Genomic DNA, 17,603 nt, shown 5'->3' on the forward strand with positions numbered 1-17,603 from the left:
GCGATCGAATCTTGATACTCGTAGAAGCTCGAACGCGATGAACTTCTGTTGCGAGGCCCAGGAATCCAGCCTTCCACATGAGAAGCAGTCTCCAAGGACGACAGTAACAACATTGGCAATATGATACGGAGACTGTAATTCTTCGATCATGCCCAAAGTTCCTATGGGCTTCGCTATTGCTCTGTCAGACTAAGAAATCGCTTCTTCTCTTTGTAGATGCTCTGACCCGAGTATCCGTCCAATAGTTCATCGTCTTGCGAAAGGCCTTCCCAGAGAGAAACAAGACATGATAGCAAATGTGTCGAAAGATGCTGGAATGATGTAAACAATGCGGGTTGGAGGAGGGTTGTGTGAGCATCTTACTCCATCCTGGACTTGCACCATTCCCGAATCGTCGCTTCGACGGACCGGAAAGACCTCACCTCAATAATCGAAAGACCGCCAACCAAAGCCGGACACCGCCCAGCTCTAAGATCTCCCGACCTCGTCGAGTGCACTGCTGCTCACTCATCCAACCTGCGCTATCAATGAGCTCCGAAATGGAAACCGAGTCTCGGACGATCGAGTTCGAAGAAAGGAACCGTGTTCTCGTCGCGGTCAAGAAACTCTGCCCACGGACGGCAGAAATTACATTGAAATGGCAGAACGAGGTAGCTGCGCTGAGACGAGTTGGCGGGCCGGATTGCATCTCCATGCTGTTTGACTCGGACTTTGGTGATCTCAGCATCATCCTCCGCCGTGAGACTGTTCGAAGTCTAGATTCGTGGATCACAGTGCACACGAGGACATGTTGTCTCTCGGTAGAAGAGAGTGACGTCCTCTGGTCGCAAATGGCGGATGCCCTGGCTCATGTCCATGCTCAAGATATCATCCACGACGATGTCAATCCGAGCAACATCATGTGGGATCCGGAGACGTGCAAAGCTGTGCTCATCGACTTCGGGGCCGCTCGGTACATCTCGCCAAACTGCGTTGTGTCTTTTGATCCGAGTGGGACACCTCCATATGTTCCACCTGAGTTCCTGGACAAGAAGAAAGGAGTAGCGGGTGATGTTTGGGCTTTGGGCGCCACGATGCTTTTTGTCAAGAGATACATCGCCTTGCCAGACGGACAGTGGTTTCTCCCGAACGTTTTCGATCAGGGACAAGACCGGCTTGAGCTGCTGGAGTGGTTCGTAGAGATTCAAGAAGTACGACGCCGGGTTTCTGGAGAAGATTTGTTGCTCATTCACGCACTTGAAGTTGATCTAGAGAAGAGGATTTCGTCTTCCTCCCTGGCCACAAAGCTACGCGAGTGACCCCGCCGCCGTCAACGTCCACCTCAGAACATTGCCCAGCATCACGGCCACCGAAACACGCCCCGAAACATCAGCCTCCTCTCGAACCACCGCTGAAACACCGCCTCCGTCCCAGAATACACCCATCAACCCTGCATCAACCTCGTGGCGGAAGCGTACGGATCAGGCTGGACCCCTGCGCTATGCAAGGGACGACTGAGGAGAAAGTGTATTCACAGCCTCGAGATCGATGACGACCGCTTGCAAACACCTGCATCCGGGCATCATCCTTTCGGGCTTGGTGTCAGACTATGTGCTGACGGTGTGATGAGCGGTGATGAGTGTGGAGGTGGTTCGCAGGGAGAGACAGAGGGAGAGGATATAGGGAGGGTATAAGTACACCAACAAGACACAGTCGCAGTATCAACAAAACATCATCATCACCAAAGAATAGCTTTCATTCACCGATCCCGCACACCATGCACTTCCAACTCACCCTCCAGCTCCAGCTCCCCATCCTCCTCGGCCTCACCGCCCTCGCAACAGCCCAACAATCCGAAGTCGACTTCGCCGGCGACGTGCCCGTACGCCTCCCTTCCCTTCCCCATCCCCAACGATAACCAACTCCATCAACTAACACCTCTCCCCCTCAACAGTTCCAATGCCAACAAGACCCCTCCTGCGCGGCAGCAATCTATCCAGCGGCGCAGTGTCCACGGAATCGTACGTCTCCTGCATACCCCTTCCCCCTTCCTACACTCCCCGCATACCCCCCTCCCCACATATATCTCTCTCTGCAAACACTGACCTACCGGTATTAAAGTAAACGTCCCCTTCACCGCCGACGGAAACTACCTCAACTGCCTCTTCAGCACGCCGAATTTCTGCGGGAATCTGGGACAATGTTACGGTTGTGTGGGGCAGTTTAAACGGGAGGGTGGTAGGTTTTTTTGCCTTCTTCATGCACACAAATGCTTCATGCATCGAAGATGAGAATGTTTGCTGACTTGATATGTGGTAGATATCAAGAGGCTGTGGCAGCTTTGCAATACGTTCTAGTCTCTTCCCTCACACGCCCAAACTTGGGATTGAGATTAAGGAGGTCGTTTGGAGGGGGAATGGGAGGGAATGCTGCTTCGTTCGACTGATTGTTCGAGATGGAAAGATTTGCGGGTTCTCTGTGTACAATTCGAAATGGCACTGCGATTCCTTTCTTTGCAGCGAGGCATTTCGTCTCTTCTCGGCATCACCACGTCAAACCAATCTGACCGGGTGACGGAAGAATCGCATATCTGGGGCAGTGAATATCAAGAAAAGCGTAGAAACCTTTTCTCCATCTTCATACTCTCTGTCGTACTATTGAGTTTGGAACTGTCGTGCACATACAAATACATCATCCAAAAATTTCCCAGGCCGAGACATCCCTTTTCATGCTGGCCATATAGGTATCTAATAAAGTCCCCTTTCAGTTTCCCGATCTAACCCAAACGCCTCGCTTCATATACAAACCCAAAAAGACGCTGATAGTCGCCATAGCCATAGCCATGGCCACTGTCACGCTCAATTCTTGCCCAAGCTCTGAAGATTGACGAGCTCGAAATATCTCCCCCTCGTGGCGATGAGTTCGCTGTGAGTTCCGTTTTCCACGATCCGGCCTTGGTCGAAGACGTAGATCATGTCGGCTTTCTGGATGGTGCTGAGTCGATGCGCGACTGCGATTGTCGTGCGGCCCTTGGCGGCTTTGTCCAGTGCTGCTTGGACGACTTTCTCCGATTCGGAGTCGAGAGCGCTGGTTGCTTCGTCTAAGAGTAATATCTTGGGGTCGCGGAGTAGTGCTCGCGCGATAGCGACACGCTGTTTCTGACCGCCGGACAACATGCTTCCTTTGCTGCCGACGACGGTGTCGAAGCCTTCTGGGAGGGACATGATGAAGTCGTAGATGTTGGCGTCTTTACACGCTTGGACGATCGACTCTTCAGGCACGTCTTCGTCTTTGCGATCGGCGCCGAGGAGGATGTTTTCGCGGATCGTGCCTTGGTAGAGGGTCGGTTCCTGCGAGACGAGCGCGATGTGGTTGCGGTAGGAGTTGACGTTCAACGAGGAGATTTCTTTGCCGTCGACGTAGATGCCGCCGACTAGGGGGTTATAGAAGCGTTCGAGCATGGCGATGGTGGTGGATTTGCCGCAGCCGGAAGCGCCGACCAGGGCGACGTATTGCCCTGGGCGGACTTCGAGGTCGAGGCCTCGAAGGACGGGTTGTTCGGGGCGGGTTGGGTAGCGGAAGTGGACGTCGCGGAATTCGATGTCGCCGCGCATGGTGTCGATCATTTCGCCGTCGTTGCTCCAGGTGTCGATTTCAGGCTTCAGGTCGAACATGGTCTTCATTTCTGCGGCGGCGTGCTTTGCCTTGCCCATGTCTGGTGCGAAGCTGAAGATCGTTCCTGCTGCCTGTGCGCCGAAGATGACGGCGGAGAAACAGAGGAAGAACTGGAACATGTTGTACTCGTGGCTGCCGATGAGTGTGCCTCCGTACCAGAATCCCAGAGCAATGCACAAGAACATCAAGCTCTGTGAAGCGGCGTAAAGGAGCGATGATTTCATTACAGAGTTCAGTGACTTGGCCTCTTGCTGCTCGACCATCTCATGGTAATGTTGCCACACGTCGTCTTCCCTCGTCAGCGATGCCACTGTACGGATAGCCGAAGTCGCCTCGCAGGCGTAAGAGGCAGACTTCTCGTATGCCTGCTTTGCGCGAGCTTGGAAGCGGGCAAGGATCCAGAAGCGGAAAAAACCACAAGCCAAGACAACGGGAACGGTGGCGATACAGACAAGAGCCAGCTTCCAGCCGATGGCCAGCGAGATGACGAAACCGACGACAAGAGTGGTGGTGACGAGCAGGATCGTGCCCAGAGTAATACCAGACATGCCAGCCAGATGGGTCGTCTCCGTACTCAAGAACGAAGTCAAAGCACCGGCAGAATTCTCCTCCTTATCAAAGAATGCGATGTCCTGTCTGAGCATGGTACGGAACGACCTGTCTCGTGCTCGGTGGACGAGCTTCTCACTGCAGTATGCGAATGCAACACCCTGGACAATGTATGCAAGCAGTTGCACCATCGCAAGCATGAAGTACATCCACGACCAGAAAGAGGCCTGGCTTCGGAGAGTACCGTATTGGCTGGGCGGTAGAGCGAGCGCAGAGATGGACTTTGCGAAGAAGACGGCCTGGACTGGGTTGCCAGCACCGCAGATGATCGCGAAGAACAAGGCCAACAGCATATAGTGGAGTTCGGTCTTGTTGAACGATACAACAAGCTTGATCAGAGTCCAGAGTGAGTACTTTGCTGACGAGTCCTGGCTCCTGTTGGCGAGGGCTTTGCTGGAAGCAGACTGTACGGATTTCGAACGGCCAATCTCGAGATCGTTGGGATCTTCCTCGTACTCCTCCATCTTCTCGGTTGGAGTTCGCTCGAGCAGGTTGCCGTCCTTCAAATCATCCAGCATCTCAACTTCCTCCTCACGCTTCTGCTCGGTCTCTGCAGCGATTCTCTGTGCTTCGACGAGGTTGTAGTATGCAGATTTCCTCTCCAAAAGCTCATTGTGGTTGCCTTGTTCGACGATGCGGCCTTGAGACATGACGACAATGTTGTCGGCATCTTTGATAGTGCTCAGACGATGGGCGATGACGATGGTGGTCCTTCCTTGGGCAGCCTTGTCCAGCGCAGCTTGCACAACACCTTCACTCTTCGTATCCAGTGCTGAAGTGGCCTCGTCTAGCAGAAGTATCTTTGGATCGCTAACAATCGCTCGTGCAATAGCAATACGTTGCTTCTGGCCACCAGAAAGGAGGAAACCACGTTCACCAACATTTGTTTCGTACCCTTCTGGCAATGCGGAGATGAAATCGTGGGCGTTGGACATCCTGGCGGCACTCTCGACCAACTCGCGGACCTGATCCTCAGATTGATGCTCGTACTCGGTACCAATGAGACCGTGAGCAATGTTTCCGGTAATCGTGGTTGCGAAAAGAGTGGGCTCCTGAGAGACCAGGCTGACCTGCTGTCGAAGCCATCGCAAGTTCAGGTCCTGAACATGGACGCCATCCAATAGCACGTCTCCACCTACTGGGTCGTAGAAGCGTTCTACGAGACCAACGATCGTACTCTTTCCAGATCCAGAAGCTCCTACCAGGGCGGTCGTCTTCCCAGCCGGTACGACCAGGTTGACGTTCTCCATAACGCAGACTTCCGGCCGTGATGGGTAGATATGCTTGACATTGCGAAGCTCAACGGTTCCTTCCAGATGTTCGAGCTTCTTTCCTTCGTCATTGGTTGGATCCAGTGGTGAAACGCGATCTATGGTAGCATAGATCTTAGAGGCCGCGGCCACAGAGGTGGTGAAGGCCTGGACATTAGGCGCAACATTTCCGAGTGCAAAGGCGCCAATCATGATGGACAGCAGGATTGTAAGAACGTCCTGTAGGGTGGTCTCACCCTCGGTGAGGTACCTCGAGCCCAGCCAGAATGCAAGTGCGTACGTGAGATACACGTAGCACATGAGGAACCCAATCATCGACCCGGTCATGGCCTTCATCTGGAAGCCAGACTTCTCAGCAATGGCCAAATGCTTGTCGTACTCCCTTGCAAGTTTGTCCTGTGTTCCAAAGGCGATGGCATTGCGAATGGAGCTGATGACTTCCTCGGCGATCGTTCCACCCTCTGCATAAGATTGCAGCGACTTTTTGTTCCACTTGACGATAAATTGTCCCAAAGCACCCATGGTCAGGAAGATGGCGACAATAGTCGAGGTCAGGATCAGTGTCAGCTTCCAGTATTTGATGTAGCCAATCACGTATGCAGCGATGAAAGTCGCAATCGCGGTCAAGGTCAGGCCAACCTTCTCCGATATGCCATCTTGAACCAGGTTGGTGTCAGCGGTGATCCTGGTCGTGATCTCGCCTGCACCGAGCTTATCGAAGTATCCAATGTTCTGGCGCAAAATTGACGCGAGATATTGTTGACGGATCTTGCCTGCAATGTGCTCGCCGGTGTAAATAAAGCCCACTGTCGAGATGTAGGTTACCACAAACTCGCCAATACCCAGATAGACAAAGTACAGAGTGTTGTGGGCGACAATGTGCGAAAACTCCGAGGTAATTGAGTTTGGGTTGTTGAAGAAATCCTGGAAGTTCCCAGCAAGCGATCCGAATACGATGGTCATGAGCGGTAAGGCGGCACCTCCAGCAATGGCACAGATGGCGCTCAAGGCCATAATCCACAGATCCATCCTGGTCGCGTAGCGGTACAGACTTCTGTACGTGACCTTGACCGGCGGTATATCCAACTGTCTTCGAAGTATGCTCGCCTCGTGTTCTGGTAGATGTGCAAATACATCGTCCTCCTCTTTCTTCTCGTCCTTTGATTTGGGCAGTGTCGAATCCAATCGCTGGAGGGGCGGCGCGGGCTCGATGGGTGCTGTGGTTGGGAAAGGTGTCTGGCCCAGAGCGGTCTTCTCTGGATCGGCCATGGTGAGTTCTTCGCGCGAGGCGTCGTTACTCGACGACTCGCTGAAGTCCTTCTTCTCCATGTCGACGGCCATGTTGGACGGCGGAGAAGAGGTGGGTGTGTTGCGGCAAGCGAAGGTGGTGGTGATGGTGGCCGAACGGCCTCGGTGGATTGCTGAATGCGTTCGCTCGGGCGTGTTTTAGCTACGCTGCAACGCCTGCAGGGCAACGGCGGAGAAGGCAGCCAAAAAATAGGTTTAACTGTTTCCAGCGGTAGTGGTCCAGGCGGAACCAAAGGCTCGTCCAAGCCGAGCAGGTGGGCTGGAGATCAACGGTGGCCTGTCCGGAGAATTGGACTGGTTTCAGCTATCTTGGACGCCCGGAGAGATGAGAAAAGGCGGGAGAGATGTAGGAAGTCAGAGGAACATGTGGAAGACCAAACCGCCACTAACCCTCGGGGCGATTCTGCGCCTGCACAGAGATATAAAGCGTGTGCGGTGGTGATGTCGATATACGCGGATGGGAGACCTGCCGAGCAGAAAGTATAAGGTACCGTCTCGCTCATGATGAATGCGATAAACGACCCAATCACCGCGCGAGCATGTGCGAGTGCGACAAAAGCGTGGCCTCGCTTTGTCTGGTCTGCTGCCATCTCTGTCGTCGGCCACGCCCCGCGGACGCATAACCGGTCCTGTGCGTGTTCGTACTCTTCGTATCGGGGTTCGATGAGTCTTGTTGAGAGTCGCAGGAGTTGTGCAAAACCCTCACTGGAAGGCGTCACAACCACAGAAGCAGTAACAATCGCCGCTTTGGTGGCCTGCATAAATAAAATACTGAACTCAAAACTCAAACATCCGACGGCTTGGGACGGGGTGCCGGTGGGTGAGGACCGCGAGGACCGTCCCACAGGTATTTCACACTCACAACAACAAGACTCACTTCTCTTTCCTCCTCGCTGCCCGTCCAACAGCTAAATCCAGCACCTGCATAGGCACCGTACCTTGGAACATCCGTACCAGAGGAGACTCAGCATCACTATGTAATTGATGACCCACGATACGCTCTTCCGTCGGTACGGATAGCTGGACTTATGTGGACCCGCGAGCAATTGCATCTGCCTATGACACTCGTTCAACCGCACTCGCATTCGCAGGACAAGACTCATAGCTGCCTTCGCAACGATACCTTTTTCGGAATCAATGTCACAACGACAGAGTACCTTGCCGGCGTCTGCGTGGACCAACCCTACAAACCATGACCTGCATAACCGACCAGACGGAGATGGATCTCCAAATCGTCATCTTGACTCTGCCGCATCATCTGATTATGAAAAATGGCATCGTTCTGGTCATCTCTTTGTTTGCTGGCGGGGCGAGGGGAGTTTGTACCACCCAGCGTTTCCAATACTCTCACCCGCACGCCAACAGCACTTCCGCAGGTATCGCAAAAGGGACGGACACAACCATCTGTTCAATGTAGGTCTCGATGGAATTGCAAATTGTTTAATGACACAATGTCAGGAAGGACCGCGTTTCGTCGCTCTTCATTCTTGCCCGCCTTGCATCCCGTCACGCGTTTGTGCCTTGACATCACCAGCAATTCTCCTTCCCGCAGTCCCAATCTTCGACAAACTGCAACTTCTTCCTTTCTGCCCAACCCAACGCACTTCAACACGTTCGTTACTTTGCTTCGGCGTCCACTCTTTCATTATTGCGGTTCAAGATGAAGTCGCTGCTTCCCATCGCTGCTGTCCTCACGGCCTCCGCCATCCCTGCCTTGGCCAAGCATAGGGCACATTTCAAGCCTTCCGACAAGTTCGACAATTTCGACAAGTTCTCCTTGAAGACTCAGAAGCCTCGAGCAGAGACTTGCAAGCTCACCGACGATCTCTGCGTGACCTGCGACGGCGGCAATGTCACGGATACTGGAGGTCAGGATTGGGCAGTGTCCTGCGGTTGGTCCATCTCCTCTGAGGACGAGGATCCAGTCGAGGGTGACACGAGCCCCCAGATCTGTATAGAAGCATGCGATGATGATGACGACTGCTGGGCTGTTAACCTGGCTGCAAACGGTTCTTGCACGCTTGTCACTGGCGATCCCAAAGGCTTGTCAAGACGACCAGGCACTACCTCTCTCGTTCGCTTAGCAGGTTCCGACGACGAGCCAGATGTCACTTCCACCTCGACTTCGCGTGTAAAAATCACGGCAACCATTTATGGCCCTGGTGCGACTCCGCCAGCCCAAGTCTCCATTACTTCCACCACTTCTGCCGCACCAGCAGCAAGCAGCTCGGCCACATGCGATTTGAGACTCACGAATCTATGCCCCCGATGCGATGGCCGACAAGTGGAGACCGAGGATGGGTCAGCGTACAAAATCAGCTGCGAGTCAGACTTGTACTCAAATTCGAGCTACTCCCCCCAAGAATGGATGTCGCCAGGCGAGTGCTTGACCGAGTGTGACAAATTCGAATGGTGCAAGGGAACTGTGTACTACGATGATCGCAGCTGCGAGCTTGCTCGAGGAGAGGACGTCTTTCCAACGTCCAAAGCAGACTATACTGCTTTCCTGCCCGTTTCGACAGAAGTTGCAGCTGCTGCGAAGACGAGCCCAAGCGCTTTCCCAACCATTTTCCCGGCGAACTACACGAAGCCTTCGTCCACTGGAGAGCCGACATTCTCGATTCTGCCTATCAGCTCAGGCTGCGATCTGGAAGCGCCGACTTGCCCCCAATGCGACGGATTTCCATACGTCGACAAACTGCATGGCTCATACACAGTCATGTGTGGTGTGGAGCCCGACTGTGTCAGCACTTCTGTCTTCCGCGAAGAAGCTGAGAATGTAGAGTATTGTATCCAGAGCTGCGATCAAGACGCGACTTGCTTGGGATTGAAATGGTTCCCGGAATACAATGCTTGTCATCTCTGTCGACAGGGGGTGGAATTGGATAACCGCACGTCGGAGCAACTCACTTACGTGCTCCTGGTTGCCGATATCGACGGCGATGATGATGACGGTACGACAACAACATCAACAACGACACACCGTACGACCGTCAATCCGACACACACCTTGGTCCCGCCCGTCACACGTAGCATCACAGATCTGCCGAGACCCTTCACAACGAACAGTGTCAACGCTGTGGGACCCGTTGGACCTGTGATCCCTTCATCGATCGCGAGTGCTACGCGGATCAACCCAGGAGGTTCCATCATCAACGTGACCAGCGCAAAATCGACAGCTTCAGTGATTCACCTGACCAGCAGCTCGCTGCCACCCACAATCACGAACATCGCAGCTGTCTCCTGTCCAGCTTCAAACCACAGCGTGTACGTTGTGCCAGACAGCGGCAACTACTTCGCTGTGGCATGCGACAATATGTTCACAGCTGCACACTCACAGTACACGACCGCGACCGACTTTGCTGCCTGTGCTGCATCGTGCACTGCACAATGTGATGGCATCCAGTTTGGATACGAGACTCGCTGTGGCTTGTACACGGATATCTCGATTATTGGATCAGCGGCTGGATGGACTGTGGCAGCCAGCATTACGTTCCCAATTCCGGCATCGACAGCTGCTGTCACCTTGGCGACATCTTCTCAGCGTCGCTATAGTAACAGCACAGCGGCATGATCGAGGAAGAGAAACGAAAGCTGGCGGGAGACCAATTATGATAGCAAGAAAGTGGCAGAGGTACTTGTTCAGGGATAAGAGAAATGGCGGCCATGGGACACAGCATTGGAATTACTTGTACGACTTTAGGAGAGCTAGATTCTAATGATTAATGCATACTTCGCGTGAACTCTCTTTTGATCGTTGACATGTGATTGTAGCGATTGATGCCTGAGGCACATATTTACTGAGTCATGCAACTTTCGCAGAAGCACCTCCAACAGCCACTTCGCACATCGTTCACTTTGCTCCACTCCTCGACACCAACCCAGCTCTAAACCACCACAAATACACTCCAATCACCACCCCTCCGCGACCACGCCCGCACCGCCAAAATGCCCAAAGCCGAAGTCGGCAGCACCAAATATGTCGCCAACAAAATGAAAGCCAAAGGCCTCCAGCGCCTACGCTGGTACTGCCAAATCTGCTCGAAACAATGCCGGGACGAAAACGGCTTCAAACAACACACGCAATCCGAGGGCCACGTGCGGGCGATGCTACTCGTGGGCGAAGACCCCAAGAAGCACATCGCAGAATTCTCCCGCCAGTTCCAGCGGGATTTCTTGCAGTTGCTAAGGACCGCGCACGGCGAGAAGAAGGTGCATATGAATAATTTCTATCAGGAGTATATTCGGGATAAGGAGCATGTGCATATGAACGCGACGCGGTGGCCGAGTTTGACGGAGTTTGGGAAACATCTTGGTAGGGAGGGGATTTGTCGCGTGGAGGAGGGGGAGAGGGGGTTGGAGATTGCGTGGATTGATGATAGTGCGGAGGCGATTAGGCGGAGGGAGGATGTGAAGCGGAAGGAGAGGTTGGCGCAGGGGGAGGAGGATGTGGAGAGTCGGTTGTTGGAGGCGCAGATTCGGAGGGCGAGGGAGGAGGAGGCTAGGAAGAGGAGGGAGGAGGGTGGGGAGAGTGCGCATGTGGATGGAGAGAAGAGGGTGGAAGAGGACGGAGAGAAGAAGGCTCTGGAGCCCGTGAAGGTCCCTGGGTTTAGTTTGAAGGCGAAGGGTCCGGCCAAGAAGCAGGATACCCCAGAAGACCAACCAGAAGGCCAACCCGTGGCAATAGACACATTCTCCTCCGCCGACAAATCCACCGAAGCCCCAAAACCTGAGGAGAAGAGCGAGTCAAAAGACGAAGACGAAGACGAACTCCCCCCAAAACCCGCACCTGCACCCGCACCCGCAGCCCCAGCCAAACCCGCCCTCTCCTTCGGCCTCAAAGCCAAAACCTCCAACCCGCTCGCAAGGAAGAACCCTCTCGCAAAAGCCAAACCCGCCGCAGTAGTGGAACCGGAGAAGAAGCTGAGTAATATGGAGAGGATCATGAAGGAGGAGATGGAGCGGAAGAGACTTGCGGAGCAGAGAGGGGGTGGGGGGAAGAGGCAGCGGTTGGGGTGATGGGTTTGTTTTGTGAGGGTTTGCGGTTTGCGGTTCAGCGATGGCGTTGGTGGGTGCTTCTCCTTGAGCGGGCTTCTGTGGAGAGGTTCGATGAGAGAAGACAGCAATGAATGAAATGAAATGAGAACTATGAAATGACAGATCAAACAAGTCACATGCCCTACTCATATCAATTCGGAGAGTGCAGTGTCGGAGCTGTATATCGTATGTGAAACTGTACATTATGTACTACCAAAACAACACAATACATATGTTTAACAAACGTTCGCACGCTCGCTTTTAGGGGGGATCTCAGGATGGTCGTTCCGGTTCCGGTCCCAATCCACGTTCAAAAAGTCGTCATCTCATGAACACTGTCGTAGGAATTCCAATCATACAGTCACTCATCATCGTCGTCGTCATCATCATCATCATCCGCACCCGCGCGCCACTGCTCTTCCCTCGTCGACTCCGGTCTCCGCTGGTAATCGCGCACATGCGCCGTGCGCATCCTCGTCCCGATCCTCGACAACGTGCTCGCGCCAGGCGTCGACGGCGTCGTCTGGCTCTCGAGACTCGGCGCGACCTCGACAGCAGGAGTACTATCGAGCTGCAGCGGGCCCGCGGCGGGCGAAATGAACTTGTAGGGCAGCTTCATGTCCCTAACAGCTTTCCGGCGCTCGATGTTCGCGGCTTGTTCGTTCTCGAGCCGGAAGATGATCCACATGCCGCGGCGGGTGACTTCGGAGAAGCCGACGATGAAGGAGATGATCGAGGCGTGCTGGACGTCTTTGGTCCAGATGCAGTAGGGGATCCAGTTGAGGCGCAGGATGATGTCCACGACGATGGCGACGTAGTACACCCAGACGTGTTTGCGGAAGATGAGCGTTTCGCGGAGGCCCCAGTGTTTCGCTTCGAAGTTGCCTAGCGACCAGTCGTATTGGATGTCCCAGACTATGCAGTAGATTGAATTGATGCTTGCGACGGCCGCGAAGAGGGCGAGGGTCCAGTCTTTCTTCACGTTCAGGCGGTAGACGCAGAGGAATGCGTATTGGCCGATCGTGAAACAGTATTTCCCGAAGTTGACCAGGTGGGGGAAGGCGGCTTTCTCGTCCCAGAAACGTTTGAGGCATTGGAGGGCTCGAATGGTGCCTGGGATGCAGGTCATTATGCCGATGCCCCAGTGGTGGGAGGAGGAGCACTGGGAGGGGCGGTTCCATTCGTGGTCGTAGACACAGGCGAAGAGAAAGAGGTTGCCGAGGGAGTAGGTGAGGGAGCAGAGGATATCACCGCCCAAGAAGTCCCGGAACTCGACGTGGATGAACAACGGTACAAGCTGGCGGCCGAGAGTGAAAAACAGCCACTTGCGTGCTCGGTGGTAGAAGAAGGGCGCTGGAAGTGCCATGGCCAGAAGTGTGCCTATCATAATATCAATATCGGGGCGATACAGGTTTATTTGAATGACTGAGTACTTACCAGTGATGAGAACGACGAACCAGTATCGGTAGAAATACACCCCTCCTACCTGAAAGGCAAAGTTGAGGGCCATGGCAAGACCTAAGCCAAGGAAGAGCCAGGCTACGATTTCTGTTCTGCAGTCAGCAAGCGTCTTGTAAATAAATAGTTCAGGATCTACTCACCTGACATTTGGAACCAATTCAGCGCCGACTTATGGTCCAATTCGAAGATGAAGCCATAGTTGACTCTGTATCTGTTAAACACTGCACAGGCGACGACAAACAGCGCAGCCATGTACAGCACCAGAAACCAACCGCCGTACAATTGCAAGAGGTAGACGGCCTGACTCGAGTACGGCTGAACTCCAAAGAGGTCTTCCGCGCCGTAGACAATGCCCAAAATCGCAAGGACAAAGGCGGCCCCGTAAGCGAATCCTGCCCGGCCGCACGGTGCAACATACTGCATGGGTTTGACGTTTTTGGCGCGGAGCTTGCTTGCCGCGACTTTGCGATTCTCCCTCTCGAAGTGCTCGGCATATAATCGCTCGTACTCGTCGAACAATTTCGGGACTTCGTCCGAGGTCACGAAGTAGGCCTTGTTGACCTTGTCGTCCATGTAGGTCACCCGATCACCAGTATCCAGCTGCCATGTCTCCTTCAAATACTTCTTTATGATCTTGCGAAACGCCGTCCGGTTCATATCTGAGAAAGACCTAATCATCTCGAGATGCCGGTACTCCTCTTGCATCAAAGCTTTGAGCCTCCTCTTGGCCACATGGTGAGGTGGTAATCGTTCGGGCTTGCGGGAATAGTCTCGCTGGTGCTCATTCGGAACCCAAGTCGAATGATGTCCAAAGGCATGTTGCACTGAGTGCTTTTGTTCTGAGAACGTTCTCATGAGTCGCTGTCGAAATGTCGGTCGAGCAGGCGAGGGAGGGACAGGGGGCTTCGACTGCTGTCCATTCCCATTCTGTGTGGGACCAGGTTGAGGCGGTGCTGAGAGAGCAGCATTGCGCCGACCCTCTGCCAACGTCTGTAATTGCTCTCGTAGCAATTCGGCTCGTCGTCCCGCCTCTTGCTCCTCCGCCTGGTAGAAATCATTGATTTTCTTCAGCTGTTCGTCGAGGAACTTGAAGAAGTCTGCGCGGCGAGTGTCGACCTCCTGGATGGCCTGGAGACTGGTAGAACTCTGGCTTCGGAGATCCGGCAGTTGCTTGATCGCGCGTTGGACGGCCTTGACCTTCTTTTTACCGAGCTTGTAGTCGAGATAGTAGTCTTGCCATTCGGCGACCTCCTCTTCTTGGAGGGTTTTGGCGAACTTCATGGTGGTACGAATACATGGGGTGAAGGTTGAGTGAGCGTAAGGCGTTCATGTGAAAACGCCGCCCAAGCGCAGGCATTGAGGATTTAAAGGCGACGTCACCGTGCCGACCCGCCGCTAAGTTTTTAGCTTTTCTTTTCGGCCTTCTCGCCGCAGCCACCACCTTCTACGCCACGTCTTCCATCAAAGTCAATGCGAGAAATCGACCAGACTTGGCGATTCTATGAGATTGTGTGGATGCTCTCAGCAACTTAGCTGTGATCGGAGTCACAACAGCTGGGAGTGTGTGACAGTGTCGTGAGAACCCAGCTGCACCAAGGCACTCCTCAGCCTCGACAATCTACAAAATGATGCGGCAGGCATGAGACCTCCTCTTCAGCCTGATGCGGTACACCATTGCAATCAGATGAAAAGGGAATTTCTGCCATGCGACACGAGCTTGCTCTATTCACTTGGCGGCAGCTGCCGTTTCACAGTCACCACTACATTTGAATCACTCGTGCTGCGCCTTCACCGGTAGGTTCTTTCTTCCAAAGCTAATGCAGTCCAAGACACAGCAAACATCCTCTTCCACGTCGACAAAACATACATCCTCACAGGCCAGCTCATCAATACACCAAGCGAACATTCAATACACCCCACACAGCTATAGCAACCGAAGTCATAAAGACTAGCCTTATCCAACATGGGCGGCTCAGCTTTCGCTCAAGCGGCCGCGCAGGGCCAACCCACGCTGCACACACCGCGGATGAGCCCGGCCGAATACGCACATCTCAAGACAACCTATCTCCGTCGCCTGCAGGAATGCTTCCCGGGAAAGGCCGTGTCAGTTCTCGTCGAAGCCCCTGAAAAGACCGATTATGGCGACCTTGACTTGTTTGTCGTATCCGATGGCCAAGTGGACTTCATAGACGTCGCCCGCAAACTCGGCGCCGCCGGGGTCATATGCTCCAGCAGTGGTAAACACCAGATGTGCTCGATTGGTGTTCTGAAAGATGGCTCTCGAAGTTCTCATGAGACTGTTGTCTACAAGAATATTTCCAGCAACAATTCCAAGAAAGCTCAACCATCTACTACTGTTACCGTCGAGGAGTACGCTCAGATCGACATCGAGGTCATCTCTTCAGAAGACTTCAGGTGGCACAGCTTCTACAGCTCATACGGCGACATGGGGGCACTTCTCGGCAATATTACCCGCAATCTTGGACTTACCATCAGCGATAAAGGACTGGTCCTTCGCCTCAAAGAGCTCGACTACGCGAAGAAGACGAGGTTGGAGCAAGTCGCGGACAAGGACGGCATGTTGATCCTGTCGAATGACCCAGACAGAGTCATGGCTTTCCTGGGCCTGTCTTTCAGGCGATATGCAGAAGGCTTCGCTACTGTCTCGGAATTCTTTCGATGGCTCCGAGAATGCCGCTTGATTGATCTCAACATTATCAGGAAGAAACGGAACATCTCAAGAGATCGACAAAAGGAGAGCAAGCGCACTCTGTATTCGAAATTCTTCGAGGAATGGCTGCCGAAAAGCTATGGCATAGAAGACGAGGAAAGTGACACAGATGATCAAGTGTGTGACTCGCCACAAGAAGAGCCCAGAGATGATGACCGCATGCGATGGGAGAAGAGAGAGAGGTTGCGTGACGAGGCCGTCAAATTCTTCGACAAGGAAGAGGAGTACAGGACCATGTTTGGTGGTTTGCAGCGGTTGATCTGCAATCTATGGGTCGAGCGTCTTTTGAAGCCCATCATCGCCGCCGAAAGCGGAGCGAAGGATAAGAAGTTGGCAGAGATTGTGCGAGCCTTCCGCAGATGGGTTTGCTTCCTAGGCGGTACAAAGCCTTGCGTCCTCCCCGAGCCGCACTCCGATGCTGAGTCGCAACTCTTCTGGTTCTTGAAAAGTAGAAGATTCATGAACAGTCCGGATGAAACCCCGCCGGAGTTTATAGACCCGGATTTGGCGCAGTCGTTTGTGGCTGAACACTGGGAAGAGCTTAAGACACTCGAGAGGAGGTGGGCTAAGGGCTCACGGGAGGTGGAAGGCACAACGATGACAGGATGAACGACGCTTCAATCGCTCAGAAAGGCACATATCAATGCCTGCCAGCCATACGTTCCATGAGCATGAAATCTCAATCTTGTAACACAAACGCCAAGTCGCATTGCAGCACCATCACGCAAGGGACGTATCGCCTCACGCTTCTATGGGAAAGACTTCCTCGCCGGAGTATTGCACTGTCTCTGTTTTCAATGCCTTGCTACAACACAGCCTCTCTCTGTGTGATGAACGCGGTATTTATTTTCAAGCATCACCTACACTAAGCTTCCAGGACTTAGAGACTGCATGGAATATTGCGCCTATTTCGCCTTTGACACCTCCACCGATTTGCCATGTCTCGGTGTCCTCCTCATCGACAATAGCGATCCTAATTGCGTAATCTTCGTCGAACATACCAAGGCCCCGACCCCAATTCCAACTCCAGCTCCGGCGCCAGCTCCAAGCCCCGAACCACCACAAACCCATTCTCCCCATGAAACCGCAACAACGAAATGGCCCATCGTACTCATGACCCTCCTCGCCCTCGGCTCAGCCCTGCTCGCCACGCTAACGCTCTCATCCCTCTCGGGCCGCCCCCCCGTCGATCCTGGGCTTCAGTATCCCGGAAGGCGAAGGCTGGCTCATCTTCTTCGGTATGCTGGTTCTGAGCGAGATTATGTACACTTTCCACATCTGCAGCAGGGACCGTAGCAAGCCCCCGTCGGTGGCGGCGGAGACGCTGGGCAGGGTGTTCAGATGGGTGTGGGGCTTCCTGATGGTGGTGTATTGTTAGGTGATTGGGTTGAGGAGTATGGGGAGATTTATGAAAGGGGGGGTTGGTGCTGGTGTGGGAGGGGATGAGGATGATGAGGGGGGTTTGGTTGAGAAGGGCGAGGATGAGACGGGTGAGGAGAATGAGGGGAGATAGGGGCTGAGAACGTAGTTGG

At 53.7% G+C, this 17,603-nt stretch overlaps 7 protein-coding genes across 7 annotated transcripts; 6 read left to right on the forward strand and 1 right to left on the reverse strand.

Moving 5' to 3' along the window:
- Window positions 1-539: 539 nt before the first annotated feature.
- Window positions 540-1,298, forward strand: M409DRAFT_51219 (uncharacterized protein; the record flags this gene model as incomplete). The annotated part of the gene is made up of 1 exon (XM_033811746.1): window positions 540-1,298. One exon carries the CDS (start codon window positions 540-542, stop codon window positions 1,296-1,298), a length of 759 nt encoding a protein of 252 aa, XP_033671872.1.
- A 458-nt stretch (window positions 1,299-1,756) lies between these two features.
- Window positions 1,757-2,553, forward strand: M409DRAFT_51220 (uncharacterized protein; the record flags this gene model as incomplete). The annotated part of the gene is made up of 4 exons (XM_033811747.1): window positions 1,757-1,861; window positions 1,934-2,000; window positions 2,150-2,217; window positions 2,299-2,553. The coding sequence occupies 4 exons, from the start codon at window positions 1,757-1,759 to the stop codon at window positions 2,551-2,553; spliced, it is 495 nt and encodes a 164-aa protein (XP_033671873.1).
- Window positions 2,554-2,837: 284 nt separating this feature from the next.
- M409DRAFT_63984 (uncharacterized protein) lies at window positions 2,838-6,875 on the reverse strand (the record flags this gene model as incomplete). The annotated part of the gene is made up of 1 exon (XM_033815862.1): window positions 2,838-6,875. The coding sequence occupies one exon, from the start codon at window positions 6,873-6,875 to the stop codon at window positions 2,838-2,840; it is 4,038 nt and encodes a 1,345-aa protein (XP_033671874.1).
- A 1,627-nt stretch (window positions 6,876-8,502) lies between these two features.
- M409DRAFT_18958 (uncharacterized protein) lies at window positions 8,503-10,416 on the forward strand (the record flags this gene model as incomplete). The annotated part of the gene is made up of 1 exon (XM_033804719.1): window positions 8,503-10,416. One exon carries the CDS (start codon window positions 8,503-8,505, stop codon window positions 10,414-10,416), a length of 1,914 nt encoding a protein of 637 aa, XP_033671875.1.
- Window positions 10,417-10,790: 374 nt separating this feature from the next.
- Window positions 10,791-11,861, forward strand: M409DRAFT_63985 (uncharacterized protein; the record flags this gene model as incomplete). The annotated part of the gene is made up of 1 exon (XM_033815863.1): window positions 10,791-11,861. One exon carries the CDS (start codon window positions 10,791-10,793, stop codon window positions 11,859-11,861), a length of 1,071 nt encoding a protein of 356 aa, XP_033671876.1.
- Window positions 11,862-15,303: 3,442 nt separating this feature from the next.
- M409DRAFT_63986 (uncharacterized protein) lies at window positions 15,304-16,680 on the forward strand (the record flags this gene model as incomplete). The annotated part of the gene is made up of 2 exons (XM_033815864.1): window positions 15,304-16,537; window positions 16,568-16,680. 2 exons carry the CDS (start codon window positions 15,304-15,306, stop codon window positions 16,678-16,680), a joined length of 1,347 nt encoding a protein of 448 aa, XP_033671877.1.
- Window positions 16,681-16,962: 282 nt separating this feature from the next.
- M409DRAFT_51226 (uncharacterized protein) lies at window positions 16,963-17,367 on the forward strand (the record flags this gene model as incomplete). The annotated part of the gene is made up of 1 exon (XM_033811748.1): window positions 16,963-17,367. The coding sequence occupies one exon, from the start codon at window positions 16,963-16,965 to the stop codon at window positions 17,365-17,367; it is 405 nt and encodes a 134-aa protein (XP_033671878.1).
- Between the last annotated feature and the right edge of the window lie 236 nt (window positions 17,368-17,603).

The sequence above is a fragment of the Zasmidium cellare genome, assembly GCF_010093935.1.
Source record: "Zasmidium cellare ATCC 36951 unplaced genomic scaffold M409scaffold_6, whole genome shotgun sequence".
Taxonomy (NCBI): domain Eukaryota; kingdom Fungi; phylum Ascomycota; class Dothideomycetes; order Mycosphaerellales; family Mycosphaerellaceae; genus Zasmidium; species Zasmidium cellare.